General features: G+C 39.7%; 1 protein-coding gene across 2 annotated transcripts; it reads left to right on the top strand.

Annotated features, from left to right (window-relative positions):
- Positions 1-1106: 1106 nt before the first annotated feature.
- On the top strand, positions 1107-27675 carry LOC140737208 (zinc finger and BTB domain-containing protein 41-like). 2 transcript variants are annotated; one of them, XM_073063506.1, is made up of 11 exons: positions 1107-1186; positions 3747-5040; positions 5558-5765; positions 7927-7996; positions 8160-8307; positions 10325-10454; positions 10676-10771; positions 18791-18897; positions 22358-22463; positions 26012-26100; positions 26641-27675. In XM_073063506.1, exons 2-11 carry the CDS (start codon positions 3927-3929, stop codon positions 27291-27293), a joined length of 2721 nt encoding a protein of 906 aa, XP_072919607.1. In that variant the 5' UTR covers positions 1107-1186; positions 3747-3926; the 3' UTR covers positions 27294-27675. The 2 variants fall into 2 exon arrangements, with proteins under 2 accessions (XP_072919607.1, XP_072919608.1); XM_073063507.1 differs by lacking the exon at positions 1107-1186 and adding an exon at positions 1195-2077.

Genomic DNA, 27675 nt, shown 5'->3' on the forward strand with positions numbered 1-27675 from the left:
GCATTGAACTGCTGCTGCTAAGTTAACAAATTTCACGTCACATGCCGGTGATAATAAACCTGATTCTGATTTTTTTTTTAAAGTCTACTCTTTAGTTTGTACTGTACAACTTACCACATCTGCCATGAAAGTGTCAAACTTTAGTTATCAACATTTAACAAATCCTGTACTGCAATCATGTTTTTACACACTGGCTTTAATCTATTTGTATTCTGAATATTAATAGGGCAGATTGACACTGTCTTCTGTACTTTCTGAAGAGCATCTGCATATACCTAATATACTCATTTCTACCTGAAGATGCTGCACTTCTACAGCTTTCTTATATACAGACACCCTGCATAACAAGAGCTATGTTCCCCTCTACAATTGCTACATTTTGGCCTAATGTCTGCTCCACAATTACCATAATTATGTTTTCCACCAGCTCTACCACATTGCTTTTTACCCCTATACACAGCTGCCTTGTGATCAAACTACTGACACTGAAAACACCTCAGAAGTGGCAGCACATAGATTCAAACCATACAACTCACATAGCCTAAGTTAACCCTATTCTGCAACTTTTTCCCCCATCAAATTTAATCAACAGTAAAAAGTTATCTGAAACTTTGAAACGTTCAGTATTTACAATTCTTCCAACTAAATTGTTTTCAACCTTGTCTAGAAGCACTCTAGAGATTGCTCCCCAAAGCCACTGTCGCTCAAAACAATTCAGTGTTACTTTCCTTCTTGTCAGAGCTTTTCACCCTAAAGCTTTCTCACATTGCTTACTATCTTTACAAAGCACCAAAAGCGCCTCATCTCTTGAAGGTTTTGCGCCCAGGCCATTTCCTAACGCTTCCCCCTCCCCCCCCCCCCCCATCCTTAATCTAATATCAGAAAGACGTCCACATTTACAACAGCAATACCTTAAAGTTAGCTCTTCAATTCCTTCTTTAATTTAAACTATGTCTACTTCCGTTATCACTAGACGATAAGCCACTACAATCCTCAATTATTTTTCCCTTTCCCAGGAACCTGCCTCGCCTTCCTTCACCCAACCAGACCTCCCGTTCGCTACTTCCGTGTTCGTCATCACTTCCTGCCATCTCTGCCCCACAATCCCCCGGACCCCGTTTGTTCGCCGGCGAGCCACTGCGCAGGCGCCGGCGCTGCTTCTGGTCGGGGGGAAACGGAAACAAAGGTTTGAGAGGCGAAGGGAAGTGCGGGCACCGGGTTTGGGGTCCGCGTCCCGGCGTCGCAGCGACGCGCGGGCGGCCGCGCCTGGGATGGGAGAGGCGGCGTGGATCGGGATCGGGAGATGGGCCCCGGTCTGGGCCAGCTGCCCGGGGTTGGGATTTGGCGTGGGCTTGGCCGCAGTCAAGTCTAGTGCCATCCGATCAGTGGTGTTGGAAAGTGAAGCTTTCCCCACCGCCCCGCCTACGCCAGCCAGGGACCTCCTTAAGTCCGCAGGGTTCACCTGGGTGATGTGGCCAATGGTACTTACACCAGTTCCAGTGCTGAGGAGGCTGGAATCCACAGCTGGGGATTTGCCCAGTACAAGATCAATTACTTGACACAAGGAGGCTCAGCAAAAATATCATTTTGTCAGAAGTAATCCTACCTTTTTTATGTTAAGAGTTAGGAGGGTGGGGTGGGGGTTCAAAATAAAACTCGGATACGCTGTCTCACTGAGTTACCAGACTTTTTTTTAAACTTCCCTGGCCTTTTGAATCCAGTCCAAGCCGGTAGGATGAAATTCCTTAGTCTCTGATGGCAGAAACTAAATTGGAAACTCATCCGATTCCAACTGGTTGGGAGGTGGCCATGTTATATGACAGCATCATCACCTTCCATTTATGTTGTGCCTTTAACACAGCAAAATATCCCACTGTTGACAAGCCAGGCCATGTCAAAGTCAGTTTTGTTCTCACAAGTGCAAGTTCATATCTGGAAAAGTGCAATGAAAAGCTTACCTGTAGTAGTATCGCAAGCACTTAGCATTAAGTTTTTCATTGTAACTGCATACTTGTATTTTATATGTATTAGATGGGTATTAAATGAACAATAGGTGCCCAAAATCTTGGCCAAGAAGGTAAGCTTTGAAGGAGTAGCTTAATAAAAATATAGGTTAAAAAATTAATAGAGCAATTTCAGAGACTAGAAGTGAAGAAATGTTAAAACTGGGGATGATCAAGGGGCCATGTTTAAACAATGGAAGAAAATGATGAAGGTGAATGGGTGAGAAAGAGTGCTCTGCTGATCTACTGTAGCAAAAGATGCCACAGTACTTTATAGGAGTACTTTATACTTTTATACACAGTACTTTATATTTTCAAGCAACAAGGATCAACTCATTGAATGTATCAGTTTCCTTGCCAGGAACTACTGCTTTGTTGATATTGAGATAAGGATGCTTTATTGGATGTTAGTTTTTGTTTGGTATGCCTAATCTTGGACTGTTCGATTTTAACATTCTCAAAAATTCTCCCCACTTACACTCATTATTTCTGAATCTGAATGTGATGGAAATTTACACTATATTAAATGGCACTTTACTAGGTTAACACTTATTATAGATCCAAAAAAGTATTTTTCCAATTTGAGGTTTTTGACATTATTGTTTTGTCTTGTAGTCTACCAATCTGTTTTGAAATAATTCAAATGCAGGGGCTCCCAGAGTTACGAATGACCTGACCAGGGGAAATTGGACATTATATAAATTCTTCCAGATGCTTTTAAATCATTTAAAATCTGATAATAACGTGTTTCATTGTATCAATTACTGAATGCAATATATATTCAATTTGTTTAATTATGGGCAATATTTGGGTGGCTATACAGTTAAATGAAAGAAACTCCATGAGTGATATGGTCTGATCAATCCCTGTGCCAGGAGTTCCCAAATTCCTTTCCTGGGAAGAGTTTCTAACCTGAACCAAGTTCCCACACAGCAGAGCTGTCTGCAACAGCTGGCATATTCATCTACCTGTCTCTCAAAAACCCGGTTGTATGTAGGGGTCTGCGTAAATTGTGCACTCATTGGCTGGGGAAGACCTGTGCAGCCGTATCAAAGGACTAACATTTGCATCATCGTACTGAAATAATTCATTAAGAGATGATGCTAATAATACATGTGATGATGGAACAAATTTAGAGTAGTAAAAACTGAGTCTTTCAGAGTCATTGGATAAAATATCAAAGGCTCATGTGGATCCTTTAAATTACCTTATTGCTGATTTGGCAGAATCTGTTCCTTGTTTTTCTTTGTGTTAACATTCTTCAGATCATAAGGTACATGATTTGCTGCCAGCTTCTGTTCACGTGTGGAAATGGGTGTTGTGCATTGGATAAAACTATATTGGTCACTGGGCAATTTTTTAGCGCATTTGGTCCCAGTCCATACTATCTCAGCAGTGGACTTCTGTCAGTCTCCTTTCCTTTCTTTCTCTTGCCCTGCAACTTATCCTGTCTCACGTAGCTGTTAACTCCCTTTTATCGTTCTTTTCTACTTGCCTAGTTTTAGGGATAATTTACAGTAGCCAGCCAGCTTGCCAGCACACTTTTGGAACTTGGGTGCAAAAGTTGATTCAATTTCTAAGTAACAAATTATCAACTGGCATAATTATTTTGTGCAGTACACTGGAAATTTGACATTAAATGCCAACAGGATATATCTTTCGAATAATTGGTCAATATTCATAAGTAAGTAAAGCTTAAGTCATGTTGTAACTTGTATAACATATATATGAATTATCTTGCAGGCTCGATGACTGTTGCAACCATCCCGAGAAGATGTGTAGTATGAGGTTATCTGATACCAAAGAAAATTGCAAAGAAATTTCATGTTGAGACTCTATACCTCTGATCCACAATGATGGCCCACTGTGTAACTGCAGACTGAGAAGAGTGGGTATTCATCCACAGCAATTTTAATCAACACCATGTCTCAGAATATCGACAGTTCTTATAAAACTGGATCAAGTTTATCTGGAGCACCATGCAAAGATGTTTTCTTGGATTTACAAACAGCAAAATTTGAAAATCTATACTATGGTCCAAGATCAATTCAAAGCATTTCAAATATTGCTGACAATCTTGATGTTCCTTTAGGACAATCATCACCAATTGTACATCTGCGATCGCTGCTACATAATAAGAATCTATTGAAATATATGAATGATGATCGACTCAAGCAGTCACCTTTTTGTGATTTAGTTATCATGGTAGAAGGAAAGCAGTTTTGCGCCCACAAAGTGGTTGTTGCTGTAGGTAGCAGTTACTTCCATGCTTGTTTAAGTAAAAACCCAAATATAGATAGTATCCAATTGGACCATGTTAGTTATTATGTTTTCCATCACTTATTAGAATTTTTATACACCTCTGAATTCTTCATTCAGGAAAATGAAATCCCTTCAATTTTGGAAGCTGCTCAGTTTCTAGACATTATCGATGCAGTTAAGTTGTTGACTAGTAATGAAAATGTCTCCAGGTCAACCCAAACGGAATTGTTAACTGAAAGTAACCAGTGTTTGGAAGAAACGGATTCCCTTGAACCCACTGCCAAATTCCAGCATAGCAATGTATGCACCTTCTGCAATAAAAGTTTCTGTTACAAAAAATCTTTAGAAAACCACATAACTAAAACTCACAATGCCAGCTCCCTGGGACAAGAAGAAAGTTCTGAGGCAACAAAAATCGAACTTACCCGAAGGTGTTCAATGCGAACGCGCAAATGTCCAGCAAAATTTGATAGTAAAAATATTGATACCACAGATGTCTCTGAAGATGAATGCTCTAGTAAAAATAGTAGTGACACTGAAAATAACAATAATGCCCATGAAAGTCTAGAAAGTGAAGATGAAATGGAAGAAGTTGAAGCAAAGCTTGAAGAAATGGAAAGAGAGGAAGAAATTCAAGGGGATGATGAGAATGATTCTCTAGATGCGGAAGAGATTGAGCAAAATATTCCTAAGGAATTGCCTCCTGTCATTTTACAGACTGGGAGCAAGAAAACACTCCAGTGCCCAAAGTGTGATAAATGTTTTGACCGAATAGGTTGGTAAGATCAACACTAGTTTGTTTGGACAGTAGCTGTCTTTAGTTCCCAGTTAGTAGAATGTGAATTCTAGAAACAAGATCAGTATTTAAAATTACTTTAACCTAACCGTCAGCTTTAATTACATGTAAATATTTGTACTGCAGTGTGACAGAATCGAATATCTGACACACATTCATCAAAGCTTAATTCCATTTTATCATGTCGTATTTAATTGCATAATCAATACTAAAATGCAAATGTGTTTTTGCATCGCGATCCATTCTCTGGCTACGAAGCTAGGCAAGCCCCTTTAAATATTGCTTAAGGCTTGCGATCTAATTCTTGCTCATGTCCTTTCTATAAATGAAGAAATACTTGAATCTTCCTTTGAAGCACATTGGTGATTGAATATTAATGGTTATGTAGCGTATTTTAAGTTCTGTATATTTTGCATTCCTTGTGCACAGCTGCCACAATATAGAAGTTCACCAAAAACTTTATGTATCTTAACTTTGTATTATCGGATTTTTACAGGAAAATACGAGTGCCACACACGTGTACATACAGGTGAAAAACCTTTTGAATGTGATATTTGTAATCAGCGTTACTCCACCAAATCCAACTTAACTGCCCACAGGAAGAAGCATAATTCACAAGCTGCTTTTCAAAGAAAGGAGCAAAAATGCCCATTCTGCAACAAGCTACATGCAAGCAAAAAAACATTAGCAAAGCATGTGAAGCGGTATGTGTCATCTATTCCTTAAGTTCTATTTTAATACTTGTTTTCAGTTCAAAAATTGTATTCGGAAAAAATACGAATTGTCATTCTCTGTTTTGAACATACCTTTCCTATTAATATAAAATTGCTATCCGGCAACATTAACCAGACGGAACAAAATAAAAAAATTGAAGTTGAAGGTGGCGATAAATAACATCTGTTGTTGTTGACGCAGCGTCCTTCTGGAATTACTGCCCACAGTCTATCTAAATCCATACACTACGCAATCTGATGGAGAGAGATGATTTTATGACTCAATACACCTGAGTTCAACAAGTGTCTTTGAAAAGTCCCAGCCAATTGGCAAAACCCAGCCATCAATTTTATTGCTGCAAAAATGATAAACGTCACTTATTAATTTCTGAAGTGCAGAAATGTATAAACTACCTAAGCAAGTTGAAAGATTAAAATCAATAAAAAATGAAAATGTTCAGTAAAAACTGTGAAGATAAAAAAAGTTCAATAGTCAAAATTTAAAACCAAGCAGGAGACATTGCTTCAAATCAACATCACTAAACTGTCACTGGAGCCATGAGACAAGTTCAGAAGAGTAAATGTTGGAGGATCTCAACAAGATTGGGTTTTGTAATTTGATTTCATGTGGAATGTAACGGTGATGCAGATTGAAAGGTTCTGCAATACACTTCTTTCAGGAATTCCATGACATCTGAATTTAACAATATATTTGCAGATTACCTGGACAAATGGTGGTTAAACAATAACAATTTATAACTAGAGGCATAGACCAGCAAGGCTGGGACCATTGAGTTTCTTCAGCTTTGGGCAAAATTATATAGTTCTTCCTATACTCATGTTTTGTTAAGGGTCTTGAAATTAATACAAATACTTTTTAAAAGAAATACAGTCTTTGCTAACTGTGACTAGGAAATCTAGTAAGTAAAACACGTATAGTAAGATGAAAGCTTTCATTTTATGTCAGTATTGAATAATAGGGGTTGTGTGTATGGTGGCCTTAAGTTGCATTACTAAACTGAGAAACAAAGTATAATCTAGATGAACTCAGCAGGTCGGGCAGCATCCGTTGAAATGAGCAGTCAACGTTTCGGGCCGAGACCCTTCGTCAGGACTGAAGAAGGAGGGGACAGGGGCCTTATAAAGAAGGTGGGGGAAGGGTGGAAGGTGCCAGGTGAAAAACCAATCAGAGGAAAGATCAAGGGGTGGGGGAGGGGAAGCAGGGAGGGGATAGGCCGGAGAGGTGAAGAAGGAATGAAAGGGGAAAGCACTATGGGTGAGGCAACACTTTACTTGTGAGTCTGTCGAGGTAATCTATTGCGTCCGGTGCTCCCGGTGTGGCCTCATCTACATCGGCGAGACCCAACGCAGATTGGGGGACTGCTTTGTCGAGCACCAACGCTCTGTCCACCACAACAGACAGGATCTCCCGGTTGCCACCCACTTCAACTTTGCTTCACATTCCCATTCGGATATGTCCATACATGGCCTCCTCTACTGCCATGATGAGGCCAAACTCAGGTTGGAGGAGCAACACCTCATATACCATCTGGGTAGCCTCCAGCCCCTTGGTATGAACATCAAATTCTCCAACTTCCGGTAATTCCCTCCCTCTCCCTTCCACCATCACACTTTCAGTCTGCCTCCTCTTCTAGCTGCCTATCACCTCTTTCATGATTCTGCCTTCTACTACCCATAGTGTTTTCCCCTTTCATTCCTTCTTCACCTCTCCGGCCTATCCCCTCCTGCCTTCCCCTCCCCCACCCCTTGATCTTTCCTCTGATTGGTTTTTCACCTGGCACCTTCCACCCTCCCCCCACCTTCTATATAGGGCCCCTGTCCCCTCCTTCTTCAGTCCTGACGAAGGGTCTCGGCCCGAAACATTGACTGCTCATTTCAACGGATGCTGATCGACCTGCTGAGTTCATCCAGCTTGTTTGTATGTCTTTATTTGACCACAGCATCTGCAGTGTACTTTGTGTAAAGTATAATCTATATTTTAACTGGTGAAGAGAAGGCCTGAAGAATTTTTTCCTAACATATAATGCAGCATTGAGTGTAAACTAAAATTCATAGGTTATCAATGCATACCTTCTTTCATCTTTATTTGTGATTTGCAATATTATGCCCATTGATTTGAGGATATTTACAGGTTCCATCCAGATAATATACAGGAGTTTTTTACTGCTAGAAAGAAGAGGAGCGAAGCATGGAGATGTGATGTAAGTTTTTTCCCCTCCATTTTTCAATCTAGATTCTTCCCATAAACTTCTTATCAAAGTTAAATATGCAAATAGTAGCCGATTTAAACTGTTCATGCCCCTTTTTATATTTCAGTATTTGAAATTCTGAACTCTGACAATTCTCTATTTTTTTTGGCCGCAGGTATGTAACAAAACATTTACACGGAGACCTCATCTTGAGGAGCACATGATTCTTCACACACAGGATAAACCATTTAAATGTAGTTATTGTGAGGAACATTTCAAATCAAGATTTGCAAGGCTTAAACATCAGGAAAAGTTTCATTTGGGTGTGTATGTCCGTATGTTTTGGATTTTTAAAAATTTTCATTCAGAACTAATTTTAATTGATTGTGTTACTGATTATACCAATACATACCAGTTAGTACCTAGGTTTTTTGATTCTAGATGGAATTCTCACTCACAGCTGTTACAGTTTCAGTTGGTTGTAAAATGTTCTTGGTCTGATTTCAGCATGTATAATCTTTATTGTAAAATTAAGTAGTTAACTTTATCTTGATTCATATAATCTAATTCTCCCCCTCCCATGTTCTTGGATTTGTGGTCAATGGTTGCCCATGTATGCTAAACTAACATACTAGTGTGCACAATATATTTTATTATGAAATAGATATATTAGCCACAAAGTGCAGACAAAAGTATGAGAAAACTTCAACCTTCCAAAAGCGATGGAAGTTGTATGGGTTTTGTATAATGGACCATAGAGTACAGCCAAGTAGATAGAGTAGTTTTTTAGCCTGTTACATTACGTACTACTGTCAGTTTAGTAGAATTGTCAACACTTATGATTCAGGTAGTCCCAGCACAATCTTATGCAATATTGAGAATGGGGTATATTATTGCTAGAACCTTTTATCAGAAAGATAGTCAACCTGTTTTTAAGTCGTTATAAGGTGTGGTTGAATTTAGTTTCTGATTTTGACCTCCTTGAAAGTAAATACAGTTGTACTTGGCTGTGTAACTAGAAGTGACTGCCTTTCTAGTAGAAACACACCAAAACCTCAAGCACTTATGAGTAATATTTTCAGTTTATTTTACAAGAAAAGTAATAATATATGTTAACTTTCTTTTTTTTAAAATTACTGATTTCCTTTGATTATAGTGGAGAAGGCAGTGAAGTAGTGTGGTTGCTAAAATTTGTTTTGCGTACTTCTTGCTTATTAACATTAATAGGAATATTGGTGCATTTAATTAAGAACAGACACTTGTTCTGCTGTGATTTTAATTAGGAGGTTTGAGGTGGATTTCCAACCTATTTGGTTAGAAGTGTACTATGAATCTGAGCAACATAACTGGGGAGGAAAAAAATAACAGCTTGAGAAAAGACATTTAGAGTCACAGAGTCAAGGAGCACTAAAGTACAGAAGCAGGCTCTTTGGCCCACTTAGTCCATGCTGAACTGTTATTCAGCCTAGTCCCATTGACACACACTTGGACCATTGACCTCCATATCCCTCCCATCTATGTATTTATCCAAGCTTCTCTTAAATGTTGCAATCAAACCTGCATCTGCCATTTCTGCTGGCAGCTTGTTGTACACTTGCACCACCTTCTGTGTGAAGAAGTTCCTCTTTAGGTTCCCGTTAAATATTTCAACTTTTACCCTTAACCTATGACCTCTAGTTCGTTTCACCTACATTCGGTGGAAGAAGCCTGTTTGCATTTGCCTTTTCTGTACTCCGCGTAATTTTATATAACTCTATTAAATTTCCCCTCATTGTCCGATGCTGCAGGGAGTAAAGTCCTAACCTATTCAACCTTTCCCTATAACTCAGGTGCTCAAGTCTTGGCAGCATCCTTGTAAATTTTCTCTGTACTTTTTCAATCTTACTGATATCTTTCCATTGTACAAAAAATAACTCCCAGTGGCATGAAGAAATTGGAAGTCTGTAGTACAAACAAATTGTGGGCGCAAGTTCATGTTAATAATGCAGTAGTTATCATAGTTCCACTCGAACTATCTGTTCATTCTCAGACAGCCTTTGGATGCCACAGTGATCTCAGTGAGTATTTAAAACATTGGAATTTAATTAGTTGGTAAAGTAAATGTAGCTTTTAATTGTTATCTCTCAAACACTATAGTAAATGTTAACTACTTGCAAGAAATACTTGTGCAATTTGTGTTACAATGTAAATACACAGTGTTCAGGATGAGGTGTGAGCTAGTCTAGGGGTTTGTCTGGGACTAATTTCCATTTTTTATTTTGATAATGGATAAAAACTTTGACTCTTTGGTGTACTGAACTTTAGATACAGACTATAATTTAAATTTTATCACCTTTTTAGGCCCTTTTCCGTGTGATATTTGTGGTCGTCAGTTTAATGATACAGGAAATCTCAAGCGACATATTGAATGCACTCATGGAGGAAAAAGAAAGTGGACTTGTCTAATTTGTGGCAAGTCTGTAAGGGAAAGGTAAAAACAAGATCCCACAGATTATTTGAAAGATTAAGGATCTGCTATTGAAGACTGAACTTTTAAAAATTATTTCGTAACTAAATCATTATTTATTAATCTACTTGAGCACAAATTATTTTACAAATATGGTATGATACAAAGTGGAAGTGAATTTAATACCAGTTCCTTTATAATAAATCTTATTTGATAAAAGTGATTTGTTTTATTTTTATAAACAGAACTACATTAAAGGAACATCTTCGAATCCATAGTGGTGAAAAGCCTCATCTTTGCAGCATTTGTGGACAGAGCTTCCGTCATGGTAGTTCATACAGGTAAGAATATAAGATATAGAATAAGAAATGCATCTTCCTCAGACCCTCTGTTTCCTTTCCTTCATGCCAATACTCATTGATTCCTGAAGCTCAAAAAAAATTAGAAGACTTGATTCCTGAGCTGTACCACTTTTACATGAGTTATAACCTACTTGTATTTTAAGATTATCCTGTTCTGAATTTTGGATCTTTATACATAATTTGAGAGTCATTCATAAGTTGCTACTTGAAAAAAGGCACAGTTAGATTTTGTTTCTCATTAATCTTGGCTGCTAAAGCTGGTAGATTAGTTTCAGGACATCACCACCAAGGATCATTCCTCTGCACCTTTGATCCAATACAGGCCAAACTGCTGAGAGACTTTTCTTTGCATCAGGGTAGAATTTGATTGACTGTAGCATTGGCAGAGCCTGTTAAAATTGATATCATTGGGCATTAGAGGGAAAAATGCTGGAGTCAAACTTCAGACAGCAGTGATTGTCTGATGTTAATTATCTCAGCCACAAGATACAGTGACATGCAAAAGTTTGGGCACCCCTGGTCAAAATTTCTGTTACTGTGAACAGCTAAGCAAGTAAAAGATGATCTGATTTCCAAAAAGCATAAAGTTAGAGATGACGCATCTCTTTAATATCTTAAGCAAGATTACTTTTTTATTTCCATCCTTTACGGTTTCAAAATAACAAAAAAGGAAAAGGCCCCAAAGCAAAAACTTGGGCACCCTGCATGGTCAGTACTTAGTAACACCCCTTTGGCAAGTATCACAGCTTGTAAACGCTTTCTGTAGCTGGCTAAGAGTCTTTCAATTCTTGTTTGGAGGATTTTCGCCCATTCTTCCTTGAAAAAGGCTTCTAGTTCTGTGAGATTCTTGGGCCTGTTACGAACCCCATAACTGGATGTCTTACCAGCAAAGATAGGAGTATCCGTTGGAGTCTGATGATACTATTTTTAACAGTATTTATTAGTAAAAATACACAAAAATAATATCAATGCAAATATACAGATAATATACGTCATCAATACTAAACCTAAAAGTGCGGGTATAATAATAATCAATAAGAAATAAGCTCTATCGTTGTCTAGGGGATAATGAATTGTCCGATGGAAATATTAAGTTCAGTTCAGTTCATGCAGGCTGCAGTAGTTGTTGGTCGCGGTGTTGCAATTGTTGGAGAGAGAGAGAGAAAGCAGTAACAGCTATTGACTTGCTGACTTTCCTTTTACGATCTTGATCCGTCGATGCGTTGTTGTTGTGGCCATTCAAGTATGACCCCTCGGTCCTTTAGCTAGACCGTTCTTCCGTGGTGGACTCGTCACCTAGGCAAGGGTGGACACACACACAAGCCCCCACCAGTCTCGTAGTGTCTCTCCTGGTGCGTCTGACGGGTGATCCGCAGACCTTACTTTTATCCCCACTCACGGGGTCTCAGGTGTCAATCAGGTTGGGATGATGCAACCCATCAACCAGACCACTCTGGTTGCCCCCTGAGGGGTTTCAATGAATAGAACAGTACTCAATACACAATCCTTCTCCAAGAGACAATAGCAGTAATCAGTGGTTCCGTTCCGCTTTTGTTAGGAGGAGACATTCCACTTTTGTGTATCTCTGCGTTGTCTCTCTCTCATTTCCTTGGTATCAGACCCGAAATAGTAGCGATTTTGCGATTCTGTAAAAGGGGGGGGGGGGTGACCTTGCACCTTTCTGCCCATCAGAGTTGCTCCTCATTCGTAGCACCCCCATCCTTCTAAGAATTTTCACCCAAAAGGGGAAAATTAACTAATACAGAGTCTTACAGAATTTCAGAATCTAACACAATACAAAAGAGTTTTCACTACAGAGTAATACAGTTATACATTCAATTTAGCATCTAGATAAACAGTCAGCGAGTACATTATCACTTCCTTTAATATGCTGTATCTTAATATCAAATTCTTAATAAATTCCTGTAGCATCAGACTCCAATTTAATAACCACCTACTTTTATTCCTTTTCTTCAGCAAAACAAAACTAAAGAGTTGTGATCTTAGCTTAAGTGTATATTACAAAATGTGAACCAATACATGTGTGATTATTCTGTAGTACATTACAAAAGTTTATGCAAATACTAATCTTTATTTTACTTTTAAACTTAACAGTCAGCCTTCCATGGTGTTGTCTATTATTTACATGCTTTGTTGAAATCCCTCAAAACCAGATCCTGTTATTTAAAGTGGCATCTGGTCAACCTTCGCCTCTTTTCCATTTAACTCTCACATGGTTAGCTTGCTCATCAGTGTGGAATAGGCTTTCGCATACTCCTTTCATAGGAGTTATTTTATCAACAATGTTTTCCAAACTTAGCCCATCTTCTGAACTTCCACACAATTCTTTATTTTTAAGCAAGTCGTTAGTTTTATCTTCAGGACCCTTCATTCTGTTAGTTTTCAGTTTAACATCTGCAAGCGATCCCTCTTTGTCCAAACAACATTTCAAATTCTGCCTCTTCACAGCACACCCTTGAATAACATTAGCGAGTGGGGTACCTTTACATTCCAAATCAACCTGTAATTGATTCACAGGCACCTTGTTAACAAACCATTGTTCCTTCAGCCTGGTTACTGCTTCTGACACCAATCCAGACTTTAAATTTCCTTTAGTCAATTTAGGAACTACACTTTTCCCTTCTTCTTCAATAGTATTCACATCACCACCTTTTATCTCCTCACTAACTTTTAACACACCTTCTAACACAAACAACTGAGAATTCTCACTTCCCACTAGTACCAAGGTTAACCCTTTCTTCACTGAACCAAGTCCATCTGACCCAAAAGGACTGCATTCCTTTTCAACTAAATCAGATACCTCAGACTTTTCCTGAGTTTCATTACTAGGTTCAGTACCATGTGCATCCACATCTTGAACACACTCACACATCTGCCTCTTCCAGGCTTTCGACACCCGTCCCCTTTTCAAATTCTAAGTTCCCCTGATCCTCCCAGTTACTCTCTGGGCAACTCCCTTCCGGAGTAAACTCAACCCTGCGGGTTAAAACAACCTCATCTACTAACCCAGCAGACTCCTTCAAGGTAATGACATCCTTTTCATGTAGGACTGCCCTTATTTCATTATCGGGAACACATTTAAAATTTTCAACTTCTTCAAACAGTTCTGTCAAGCCAGACAGATCATCCATGTCCAACCCTGGACCTTCTAACTGCCTTATCTGTTTCTCATCTGTACACCGTGCCTCTGTACATTCCCTCCTGGCTAAGGGTAGGTCTACCTCCTCTCCTTTACTCTCTTTCACCTCCCTATTCTCCGTTTTACCACCCTCTAACCCCTCTTGGTACAGGGTCGGTAAAAACGTCTCAGCCAAATCAACACTGGACTGATTTAAACTGGTCTCTTTCTCAGCTGCCTTTCTCGACATGCTGCGAGTGATCGCGCATGCGGGATAGATCTTGGAATCTAGGGGCGGGTCCTCAACACTTACAGGCTGGCTCATCAGCTTCATTGCTGACCACACCTCACCACCTGCTAAATCGTTACCAAGAAGGACGTCCACGTCAGCTCTTGGGAATTCTGATCGCACCCCTATTTCAACTGGTCCAGATACCAGATCACAATTTATAATGATCCTATGCAAAGGCACAGTTTCTGTCCCTTTTCCTGTGCCTCTCAAAACTACCTCTCCCGTCTCAGGACCAAAATCTAGTACCTTACTGAGAATCAATGACTGCTCAGCTCCAGTATCTCTTCAGATCCGCACTGGAACTGGTGTTTCTCCCTCTTTCACAGACACGGTCCCTTCTGAAATAAATTTCTCACGCCCCTCTCATATTTTATCTACCTGGGGCTTGCTCATCGATTTGCTGATCGACACATACACCCTGTAGGGACTGCTGCGATCCCTTTTCCTGTCTCCTTCCTCGGAGCAAAGCACTTAGATGCAATATGACCAACCTTTCCACAATTAAAACAGGTCAAGCCAAGAACCCTCCTGCCAGCTTGCCTTTCTTCCTCCTTACTTTTACCACTAGCTCCCGGCTGAATTTCTGCCTCAGCCGGCGGGCTTTCTCTACCATTCCTACGGTCTTTCTGGTAACTCTTATTCGAGGAAAACTTTGTCTTGTGGGTTAGGGCATATTCATCTGCGAACCTGGCAAATTCTGATATGGACTTATTCGGCTTCTCGTTCAAATACATCCGGATATCATCCGAAACACAACCTTTAAATTCCTCAATCAGAATTAACTCACTGAAACGCCAAAAATCCTCTTCCACCCTTTCTGCCGCACACCAGCGATCCAAGAGCACACCCTTCTCATAGGCAAACTCTGCATACGTCTGATTCCATACTTTCTTTAAATCTCTGAACTTTTGTCTATATGCCTCAGGTACCAATTCGTAGGCCCGAAGAATGGCCTGATTTACTTCCTCGTAATTCTCATACTCCTCCTCCTCCTCCACAGACAACGCCGCATATGCCCATTGTGCCTTCCCTTTTAACACACTTTGTAACAACGCCACCCACTGATCTCTGGGCCACTTCTGATTCACTGCCGCCTTTTCAAAATGCAAGAAATAACTATCAACATCCGTCTCCTCGAATGGAGGTACTAACCTAAACTCGCTACTAACATTAAACCTCTCCTCTCGGTCCGCCCCTTGGACCCTTCTCTCTTGCTTTAACTTCTCCATGTCCAGCTCATGCTGCCTCTGTTTCTCCTTCTCCTTTTCGTCTGCTTCCAGCTGTTGTAACCTACGTTCATGTTCCCTCTGGTTTTCAGCTCTTTCCTTCTCCTTTTCAGCTGCTTCCAGCTGTTTTAACCTAATTTCATGCTCCCTCTGCTTTTCAGCTCTTTCCTTCTCCTTTTCAGCTGCTTCCAGCTATTTTAACCTAATTTCATGCTCCCTCTTCGCCTCTAACTCCTTTAGCTGGAGCTCATACTCCCTTTTCCTCTGTTCCGCGTCCAGCCTCAATTTTTCCAACTCTAACTGAGCCGTCCCAATAGTTGGTACCTTTTCAGTGATCTGTTCCAATACCTCAGCCGAAAACACATTCTTCTCAATATAATACTGAGTTATGGCTCTCCGCATCTCCCACTTTTTCATTGACGACTTCACCTCTGTGAGATTTAGTCCTTTCGCAATATTTACCAAGTCCGTCTTTGTGGCCTCCTCTAGCGCCTTCAAAGTCGGGTTTTGTGTAAATTTGTCTACGTCCATCTTTGCTGGCTTCCCGTCTGGTTACCTGCGCAACCAGATCCAAGTCTGGACTTAAAAGCTCGATTCACTGGCCCTCCAATTTGGTATCAAATCTTGAGACAGAGCCCCAAGTTGTTACGAACCCCGTAACTGGGTGTCTTACCAGCAAAGATAGGAGTATTGGTTGGAGTCTGATGATACTATTTTTAACAGTATTTATTAGTAAAAATACACAAAAATAATATCAATGCAAATATACAGATAATATATGTCATCAATACTAAACCTAAAAGTGCGGGTATAATAATAATCAATAAGAAATAAGCTCTATCGTTGTCTAGGGGATAATGAATTGTCCGATGGAAATATAAAGTTCAGTTCAGTTCATGCAGGCTGCAGTAGTTGTTGGTCGCGTTGTTGGAGAGAGAGAGAGAGAGAGAAAGCAGTAACAGCTATTGACTTGCCGACTTTCCTTTTACGATCTTGATCCATCGATGCGTCGTTGTTGTGGCCATTCACATATGACCCCTCCGTCCTTTAGCTAGACAGTTCTTCTGTGGCGGACTCGTCACCCAGGCAAGGGTGGACACACACACACAAGCCCCCACCAGTCTCGTAGTGTCTCTCCTGGTGCGTCTGAGGGGTGTTCCGCAGACCTTTTATCCCCACTCACGGGGTCTCAGGTGTCAATCAGGTTGGGATGATGCAACCCATCAACCAGACCACTCTGGTTGCCCCCTGAGGGGTTTCAATGAATAGAACAGTACTCAATACACAATCCTTCTCCAAGAGACAATAGCAGTAATCAGTGGTTCCGTTCCGCTTTTGTTAGGAGGAGACATTCCACTTTTGTGTATCTCTGCGTTGTCTCTCTCTCATTTCCTTGGTATCAGACCCGAAATAGTAGCGATTTTGCGATTCTCAAAAAGGGGGGGGGGGGCGACCTTGCACCCTTCTGCCCATCAGAGTTGCTTCTCATTCGTAACAGGCCGTCTTGTATGCACTGCTCTTTTGAGGTCTATCCACAGATTTTCAATGATGTTTAGGTCGGGGGAATGTGAGGGCCATGGCAAAAGTTTCAGCTTGCGCCTCTTGAGGTAGTCCATTGTGGATTTTGAAGTGTGTTTAGGATCATAATCCTATTGTGAGAAGCCATCCTCTTTTCATCTTCAGCTTTTTTACAGATGGTCTGATGTTTGCTTCCAGAATTTGCTGGTATTTAATTGAATTTATTCTTCCCTCTACCAGTTAAATGTTCCCCGTGCCACTGGCTGCAACACAAGCCCAAAGCATGATTGATCCACCCCCATGCTTAACAGTTGGAGTGGTGTTCTTTTCATGAAATTCTGCACCCTTTTTTCTCCAAACATACCTTTGCTCATTACGGCCAAAATTTTAAATTCGTCCGTCCACAGAACTTGTTTCCTAAATGCATCAGACTTGTTTAGATGTTCGTTTGCAGACTTCTGACGCTGAATTTTGTGGTGAGGACGCAGGAAAGGTTTTCTTCTGATGGCTCTTCCATGAAGGTCATATTTGTGTAGGTGTCGCTGCACAGTAGAACAGTACACCAACACTCCAGAGTCTGCTAAATCTTCCTGAAGGTCTTTTGCAGTGAATTGAGGGTTTTGATTTGCCTTTCTAGCAAACCTACGAGCAGTTCTCTCGGAAAGTTTTCTCAGTCTTCCAGACCTCAACTTGACCTCCACCGTTCCTGTTGACTGCCATTTCTTAATTACACTACAAACTGAGGAAACGACTACCTGAAAACGCTTTGCTACCTTCTTATAGCCTTCTCCTGCTTTGAGGGCATCATTTATTTTAATTTTCAGAGTGCTAGGCAGCTGCTTAGAGGAGCCCGTGGCTGCTGATTTTTGGGACAATGTTTGAGGAGTCAGAATATTTATAAAGCTTTGAAATTTGCATCACCTGGCCTTTCCTAACGATGACTGTGAACAAACCATAGCCCTAACAAGCTAATTAAGGTCTGAGACTTTTCACTCTAAAATTGTACAAAAGTAATACACCAATCTTGCTTAAAATGTTGAAAAGAATGTTTCATCTTTAATTGTATGACTTTTGGACATCAGTTCATCTTCTGACCTCTGTCTTCCTTCTCCTGTAATCAATAATTAGTTCTTTGGTTTTACTGATGTTGATTTAGAAGTATTGTTTTGGTACCATTCAATCAGATTTTCAATTTTCCTCTGATATGCCAATTCATTGTTGAAAGTAACAGTGATATCGTCAACAAACATAAGTACAGGCAACACACAAAATGCTGGTGGAACGCAGCAGGCCAGGCAGCATCTATAGGAAGAGGCGCTGTTGACGTTTCGGGCGTCAACATTGTTTCTTCCTATAGATGCTGCCTGTCCTGCTGCGTTCCACCAGCATTTTGTGTGTGTTGCTTGAATTTCCGGCATCTGCAGATTTCCTTGTGTTTGCTTTTGAAACATAAGTACATTGTTGGTTTAAGGGGATGATAATGTTGAATGCTGAGCTATAGTCAATGTTTTCTTCAGTGTCTTTGTCATGGGACGATTTTATTGCACAGAAACACCATCTATATACATTCTTAGTTGCTGCTTTTAAGTAGATGCACAAGATTGCTTTCTAAACTTTCAATGATACTGGCAACTTTTTAGGGTTATTTTCTACAGATAGATTATGCAATTTACTTAAATTTATTCAAGTTATTGAAATTTTTCTCAACAAAATTAATTTATATAATTAAATAGCGAGTTAATTTTCCCATTTTATGTGATCCATAATAAAGTAGCAAGAAATGTTGCTTGAAGCATTTTTATAAACTCATATTTTGTTATTAGATTACATCTCCGTGTACATCATGATGACAAGCGTTATGAATGTGAAGAATGTGGGAAAACTTTTATTCGCCATGATCATCTCACCAAACATAGAAGAACCCATTCAGGTAACATTCTGATGGAGAAACAGATGCCTTCGTGATTCCCTCTTTGCCTTCGTAGCTGTCAGCTGGATTTCTGATTAGAGTCATAGAGTGTTACAGCTTAGAAATAGACCCTTCAGCCTATCTGGTTGCTACTATACAGTTATTCTGTGTAGTCCCTTCGACCTGCTCCTGGACCATAGGCCTTTGTACTCCTCCCATGCATGTACTTATCTAAACTTCTCTTGAATTTTACAGTCGAACTTGCATCCATCACTTCTACTGGCAGCTTGTACCACACTTTAGAGTGAAGAAGTTTTTCCTCAGATTCCTCTCAAATTTTTCGCCTTTCATCCTTAATATATGAACTCTAGTTCAAGTTTCACCAAACGTCAGTGCAAAATGCCTGCTTGCATTAACCCTATTTATACCTCTTCATGATTTTGTATACCTCTATCAAATCTTCCCTCATTCTCTTATGCTCCAGGAAATAAAGTCCTAACCCATTCAACCTTTCCCTATGACTCAGATTTTCAGGGCCTGGCAACATTATTGTAAATTTTTTCAGTACTATTTTAATCTTATTTACATCTTTTCTGACCAGAACTGCACACAATATTCCAAATTTGGCCTCACCAACATCTTATACAACTTAAATATAACATCCCAACTCCTGTACTCAAAGCTCTTATTTATGAAGGTCAGTGTACCAGAAGCTCTCCTTATGACCCTATCTACCTGTGATGCTGCTTCCAAGGGATGGATTCTGTATTTCCAGATCGCTTTCACTCCTTAGTGCCCTACTGTTCACTGTGTACGTCCTGCACTGGTCTGTCCTCCCAAAGTGCAACATGTCACAGTTAAATTCCTTCTGCCATTTTTGAGCCTATTTTTCAGGTCCAGATCCTTCTGCAGTAGTTTGCTAGCCTTCCTCACTGTACACTATACCTCTAATCTTGGTAATAACCACAAATTGATTGAGTTTACCACAATATCATCCAAATTATTACATAGATGGCCAACAACAGCTCCAGTTCCTGTGACACTGATATGGAAACACTAATGCTCTTGAATGGAAAAGCCTTCAAAAAGGCTGTCATGCTCTCGATATTTATTGCTTATTTTTTATTTATTATTTATTATTCTTTTTGTATTTGCACTTTTTGTTGTGCATTGGTTGTTTATCCATCCTGTTTCTTGCAGTCTTTCATTGATTCTGTTGGGTTTCCTATACTTACTGTGAATTCCCACAAGAAAATGGATCTTAAGGTTGTAAATTGGTGACATACAGAATGTACTTTGATAATAAATTTACTTTAAAGTTTGATCACCACTGGGCACAGGACTCTGGGCACTGGGTCAAAGAAACAGCCATCAACTATTACTCCCTAGTTTCTCCCACTAAGCCAATGTTGAATCTAATTTACTACTTCATCCTGAATGCCATGCGACACAACTTTCTGGTTCAGCCTTCCTTACGGGACTTTGTCAAAAATGTTTTACCTACAAATTGGTAATGCTTTAAATCGCTAATATTAATTACATTTTCCTCACTTTAACCCATTTACATTTTGAAATTTCTAATTTCTGCCTCACATGATTTCACTTGAAGACAGCTTTTAATTTCTTGACTCCTGTAGCTGAATTAACTTTATGGATAAAAAACAAAATGTAGACCAGTCCAACACAGGAACAGGCCCTTCAGCCCACAATGTTGTTCTAAACCAATTACATTAGTAATCAAATGGCCAACTAAACTAATCCCTTTTGTCTACATTATATCCATATCCTTCCATTTCATTCACATTCATGTGCCAATCTAAATGTCTCAAGCCCCTAATGTATCTGCCTCTAGCTCCTCTCCAGGCACCTACCACTCTCTGTAAAATAAATAAATAAATAAATAAACTTGCCCCCTAACACTTTCTTTGAACATACCCTCTCTCACCTTAAATGGATGTCCTCTGTTGTTAGACATTCCAACTCTGGGAAAATGATACTGTCTGTATTCTACCTGTGCCTCTCATAATCTTATACACCTCTGAGAGATCACCTCTCAGCCTCTGCTGCTCCTGAGAAAACAACTCTCATTTGCCCAACCTCTCATGATAGCACATGCCTTCTAATCCAGGCAGCATCCTGGTAAACCTCTTCTGCACCCTCTCCAAGGCCTCACCATTCTCCCTATAATGGGGCGACCTAAACTGTATGCAGAATTCCTGATGCATAGAGTTTTATAAAGCTACAATATAACTTCTTGCCTTTTAAACTCAGTGCCTCAACTAATAAAGGTAAGCATGCCATATGCCTTCTTAACTACTTCATCAACCTGTGCAGCCACTTTCAAGAAGCTATGAACTTGGACCCAAAATCTCTCTGCTCATCAACCCTGTTAAGGGTCTTGCTCTTAATAGTGTACTGACTCTTAACAGTTGACCTTCCAAGGTGCATTTGTCCAGGTTAAACTCAGTCTGCCATTTCTCTGCCTGTATCTGTAACTGGTCTATATCCCACTGTATTCTTTGCCAGTTTTCTATGCTATCCACACATCGCCAACCTCTGTATCATCTGCAAACTTACTTACCCACCCAGCTACAAGTTCATCCAGGTCATTTGTATACATCACAAACACCAGAGGTCCCTGTGGGACCCCACTAGTCACAGACTTACAGCTGGAATAAGTTCCTTTGACCACCACCTTCTGTCTTCTATGTGCAAGCCAGTACTGAATCCAAATGGCCAATCACCATGGATCCTATGCATGTTAATCTTCTGGATGAGTCTCTCATGAGGGACCTAGTCAAACACCTTAGTAAAATCCATGCAAAATCCACAGCTCTAACTTCATCAATCACCCTTGTCACCTCGTCAAAAAAATAAGTTAGTAATACATGACTTGTCCCGCACAACGCCATGCTGACTCTCCCTAATTAGGCCATGGTTTTCCAATTGCTCATAAATCCTAAACCTAAGAATTCTCTCCACTAACTTCCCTATGTGTGGCATGAGACTCACCGGTCTATAGTTTCCATGATTAACCCTGGTTTTCTTTTGGATTAATTGAACAATGTTAGCTACTCACTAGTCCACTGGGACTTCGCCTGTGTCTAGAGTGGACATGAAGATATTGGTCACGGCCTCAGTCATCTCATCCCTTGCCTCTCGCAATAATCTGGGGTATGTCCCATCAGGCCATGGGGATTTATCCACCTTAATGCTCCTTATTGATCCTATACTACCTCCTCCTTTACCTCGAAATGTCCAAGCATATCAATACACTCGACACTGATTTCCTTATCCTTCATGTCCTCTTTGGAAATACTGTTGTAAAGGATTTTTATGTCACTTGATTACATTAAACAATATATGTATTTTTTATTTACAAATTTTTGTTGTTTTTCCATTTAACTCTGGTCAGCTTTGGAAGAGATACATTTTTAATCAGCTGAGGTTTATATAATCTTGTTTTTCTTTTATTCAAAAGGAGAAAAAGCTCATCAATGTGAAGAATGTGGAAAGTGTTTTGGTCGTAGGGATCATCTCAGTGTTCATTACAGAAGTGTTCACTTGGGAGAAAAAGTCTGGCAGAAGTAAGTAAAACACCTGCTGAATTTGAAATTTAAATAATCATATTTGAAGTTTACGGGGAAAGAAATCTTGCGATATTTTGAATAAAATTAAAATAATTATGCAATTCCTTTAAAATCACATGTTCCTTTCATACTTTTCCCTTAAGCTTCTTTCCCTCAAGTTTCTTTTTCCTCATTTTATTTTATCTCGTTTTTCAATCTGCTGTTGTCAACTTCAGTTTCTAAAATGCCTGAATGGTATCGTTTAATGATCTTATCCTCATTTATTCACCTGTTGGGCCCCAGTGGAACAGTGACCATAGATGAAAGCTTAAAGCCTTTATATACCTTGAAATTTAAAAACAGACTAATTTACCAAAAAGGTAGCTTTGCAACTCACCTTGAATGTCATTTTGCAAACTTCGATAAATTATTTTGAACAATGAACCGAATCCCACTTGTGATCAACTATAGTGTCACTGAGAGATGCAGCATAGAATCAGGCACTTTGGCCCGCTGTTCACGCTGACTATCAACCACCCATTCACATTAATCCTATTTTTTATTCTCTACTCATTTTTATCAACTACTCCCAGATTCTACCACTCACCTGAATACTTCATATAATTACCATACAATTAACTTGCCAACCGCATTTGGTGGATGTGGAGGAAACAAACCCCCGTGGTTACAGGGACAATTTGCAAACTCCATAAATGGCGCCCAGTGTCAGGATTGAACTTGCGTATCTGGTTGTGTGAGGCAGTGACTCTGCTGGCTGTGCCACTGTGTCAGAGCAGGTATGGCAAGGCAAAAAGGGAACGTCCTGTAAGACAGAGGGCTTAATATAGCGGAAACCTGAAAATAAGTATAGTAAGTCTAGGTGAGAAATTAAAAAGGAAATTAGGAAAGTAGGGAGTATGAAAAAGAAATTGGTAAATAAAATCAAGGAAAATCCAAATATATTTTAGAAGTACAATGTAGTGAGATGATAACAAAGGAAAGGGTTGATGATTTTATGGACCAAAAAGGCTTCCATGTATGGAGCCCAAGGATCTCAAAGAATATTTCACAGCTGTTTTCACCAAACTGGATGATGACACTAGTGGGATCATTAAGAGGGATTCAAAAAATGTATTGAATGGGATAACATTCTTAAAGAAAAGGTATTAAGACGTTTAGCATCCTTAAATATGAATAAGTTGCCAGTCATGATTGAAATGCAACCCAGCTAACTGAAAGGTAGCAAGTGAAGAAAATACAGAGGTTTAGACAATTATTTTGCACAGTATTATATTTGTCAACGTGGAGGAGAGAGTGAGTTTGTAAATCTGGAGGGAGCAAAGGATGTTGGGAATGGTGAGGGTAGAGAGCCACGAATGGTGGGTGAGACAGGTGGCAGAGAAGGAGTGCCAGGGGCAAAGGGTGGCACAGGTGCAGACACATCCAGCCCTAGACACCAGGCAGGGTCATTTGATTACAAAAATTTGGTTTATTCATCATTACAGAATGTGTCTCAGGTACTTCCGGCTCTCTCCCCTCTCCCTTCCCCTTTTCCCAACTCTGAGTCCCCTCTCATTGTCTTCTTCCCACTCTCAGTCCACAATAGAGACCCAAATCAGTATCAGGTTTATCATCACTCACATATGTCATGAAATTAGTTTTTTGTGTGTGGCAGCAGTACAGTAAAATACTTAAAACTACTACAGTTCCCAAAGATTGTAGCACTGTTAAATGGTGTACTGTTTAAAAAGCAGGAAGAGATATATTAAATACAATCCAATAGGTTGAACTTTTGTGTTGGTCAGATTAATGGTGTCAAATCTAAGGATCATATAAGCCACTGTTCAGAGTGACACAGATGAATTAACGGTATCAGGCCATGCTGCCAAATTGGACCGAATTCTTTGAAGAGGTAACAAACAAGATCAATGATGGTGCAATGTTTGATGTAGTCTATCAGGATTTCATTTCAGGTTTTTGACAAGGTTACATATGGCAGGCTGAGAGGGACCCTAAAGGAGAGTGACAAATTGAATGTGAAATTGGTTTAATGGCCAAAAGCATGAGTAAATGATACTTCTGTGTCTGAAAGTTATTACCAGTGGAGCTGCCTAATGTCCAGTGCATAGTCTGTTACTTCTGTTCCAAAGTAATAATCTGTGTTAAATGAAGGGAACATGTTAAAGAAGTTTGTAGATAATACAAATTAGCAGAGAAAGTGATATTGAGGAGAAATGCTTTAAACGGCAAAAAAATTAGGATGGTTTGGTCAGCAGATTTTAACTTCCTGAATATAGATAGAAACTGTCCTTGAGCCTGGTGAAACAGGGTTTTAAGTTTTGTATCTTCTATCATTGGAAGGGAAAGGAGAAAATGATTGGGGTGGGAGGAGTGATTGATTACGTTGGCTGCTTTCCCTGAAGCAGTGGGGAGTGTAGAGAGTAAATGGAAGAGAGTGTGGGTTTATGATAGACTGGGCTATGTTCACAACTCTGTTTTGGACAGAGCAGTAGCCACAACAAATTAGGATAGGGTACCTTTTCTGGTGTATCTGCAAAACTTAGTGAGGGTCACCATTGTATGCCCAGCTTCTTTAGCCTTTTTAGGAAGTAGAGGTGTTGGTGTACTGTTTTGGCAGTAGTGACAATGTGGTTGGATTAGGACAAATTGTTGGTGATATTTACACCTTGGAACTTGAAGCTCTCAACTGATTCTACTTCAGTACTACTGATACAAACAGAAGCACTTCCTTCACCCCACTTCCTGTGCAATGACCAGCTCTTTTGTTTTGCTGACATTAAGGAAAAGATTGTTGTTTAGATACCATGCTACCAGGCCTCCATCTCTGTTCTGCGTTCTGTTTGATTGTTGTTTGAAGTATGGCCCCCTGCAGTAGTGTAATTTGCAAACTTGTGCATGAAAGTAGAGCAGAATCTGGCCACAGTCAGGAATACAGGGAGCTGAGGATGCAGCCCTGTGGGGCATCGGTGTTGAGTATAATCGTGCTGATTCAGGTTTGTTGGTCAGGAAGTCAAGGATCCAGCTGCAGAAAGAGGTGCTGTCCTATATCAAAGAATTTAGAGGTGAGTTTGTTTTGGAATTATGTATGAGGGTGACATTATAGACAATAAATAGGAGTCTGACATTGGTGTCTTTGTTATCCAGATGTTCTAGAGTTGAATGTGGGGCCAGGGAATTTGCATCTATCATGGATCTGTTTTGATAGTAGGTGAATTCCTGTAGGCTGATACTGTCTGGGAGGCTGGAGCTGATGTGTGCCTCTCAAAGCACTTCATGAAGAAGGATGTCAGAGCCTCTGGGCAGTGGTCATGAAGGCGTGTTATCGCCTTTTGCGTTGGCACTGGGATGACACTTGTCTTGAGTGTTTTTGTGGTAATATTTCACTAACTGCAGCATTGATACTGTTACTGAAAACCATTTCAATAGTCTCTATTATGGTGGGTTAATATTAAAATCAGGAGTTTATTTGGATTAAACTTTGACTAAGTTTTGGAGTATGGATAATGGCAATGAAAACTTCTAACATTTTTCCTTACCAATTACAGGTACAAAGCCACTCTTCACCAATGTGAAGTGTGCAAAAAAGAATTTAAAGGAAAATCAAGCTTGGACATGCATTTTAGGACACATTCAGGTATCCTGATAACATGCTTAACATGCTTGTGACAAATTGCATCTGTAATCCATTTTATTTATTTATTAATATATATCTCCTTTTCTTTCTCCTTTTCTCTTCCTCCCTCCCTCCCTCTCTCTCTCTCTCTCTCTCTCTCTCTCTCTCTCTCTCTCTCTCTCTCTCTCTCTCTCTCTCTCTCTCTCTCTCTCTCTCTCTCTCTGTCTCTCCTTTTCTCTCTCTCTCTTTCTCCTCCTTCCCTCTCTTCCACCCCCTTTTCTTTCTACCCCCTTAAACTTTGTTTTCATTCAATTATATTTATTAGTAATATTTTATAAGGTTACACAAAATTTACAGTGAATTCTTTAAATCTAAAATAATTGAGTTGAAATTATTTGGGCTTGATTACACAGAATTATTCCAGGTAACCTGTAATGCTATTGCTAAGATCTTTCGTGGGAAACCATTTTGCTAAAAAGATTTGTGATGAAAATTGTTGTGAGCATATGATAACTTTATTTAAGCTCGAAACAAAACATAGCTAATTTTTTTTTACTACAGGTGAAAAGCCCTATAAATGTCAAGTTTGTAACCAAGCATTTCGTATTCAGAAGACTTTAACAAAACACATGGTCACTCATTCAGATGCCCGCCCCTTCAACTGTCATCATTGCAATGCAACGTTCAAACGGAAAGACAAGCTGAAGTATCATATGGATCATGTTCATGGCAATAAGCCTATAGAACCGCCAATAGTGGCGGTCTCTGAAGTGAAAATAGTATCTCAGGAGCTGCTGTATGCGCAAGATGGCAAAGTGTACCAAACAGATGCTAAATCCTACTTACATCAAAATAAGGCTTACTCAACTGAGAACAAAACAGCAATTCAGAACGTTCATGGGGATGTGACACTTGTACCAGTACGGATTGGTGCTGCCACAGTGCAATCTGATGCTCCACAGCATACAGCAACTTTGGTTTCGCAGCCTCATAACCTCCTTCAATCCCAGCAGCCTCCTGAGCAAACCGACTTTCAAAGAGCTACAGACCTTGCTTTTCTGGAGAAATATACCCTTACGCCACAACCTGCCAATATTGTGCATCCGGTTCGTGATGATCAAATGTTAGATCCTAGAGAGCCATCGTATCTTGGAACTTTACTTGGACTTGACACAGGTACATCTGTGCAAAGTATTTCCAATGTAGAACATTAAGGGTAAGGAAAAGCACACTGTGAAGACTACAGTCTTATGTGGGAAAGTGGAACATTAACTTTTAATTCAAAATTGATATCAGTTGTGAATCATGTTGGTCAATTGGTATAATTCACAGCAATATCTATGTTTTTGTACTGTGGGATTGCCTATAATTAGGGATTAAAAATGGATATGTCATTTTGTATTAGTTATATCCTTCAGCCTATCATCCAGTTGATAATGCAAGGCTTGGCTATTGTATATAACTGAAATTATGTCTCAACTCCAGTTCTACAATGACTTGAATGATTTTAAACTATTTAAACCCAAAGATAAATATTAAAACAATCATATTTATTGTTTGAACATAATAACCATGCTTATTAAAAGATGGAAAGAG

Source organism: Hemitrygon akajei, chromosome 12 (assembly GCF_048418815.1).
Source record: "Hemitrygon akajei chromosome 12, sHemAka1.3, whole genome shotgun sequence".
Lineage (NCBI taxonomy): Eukaryota > Metazoa > Chordata > Chondrichthyes > Myliobatiformes > Dasyatidae > Hemitrygon > Hemitrygon akajei.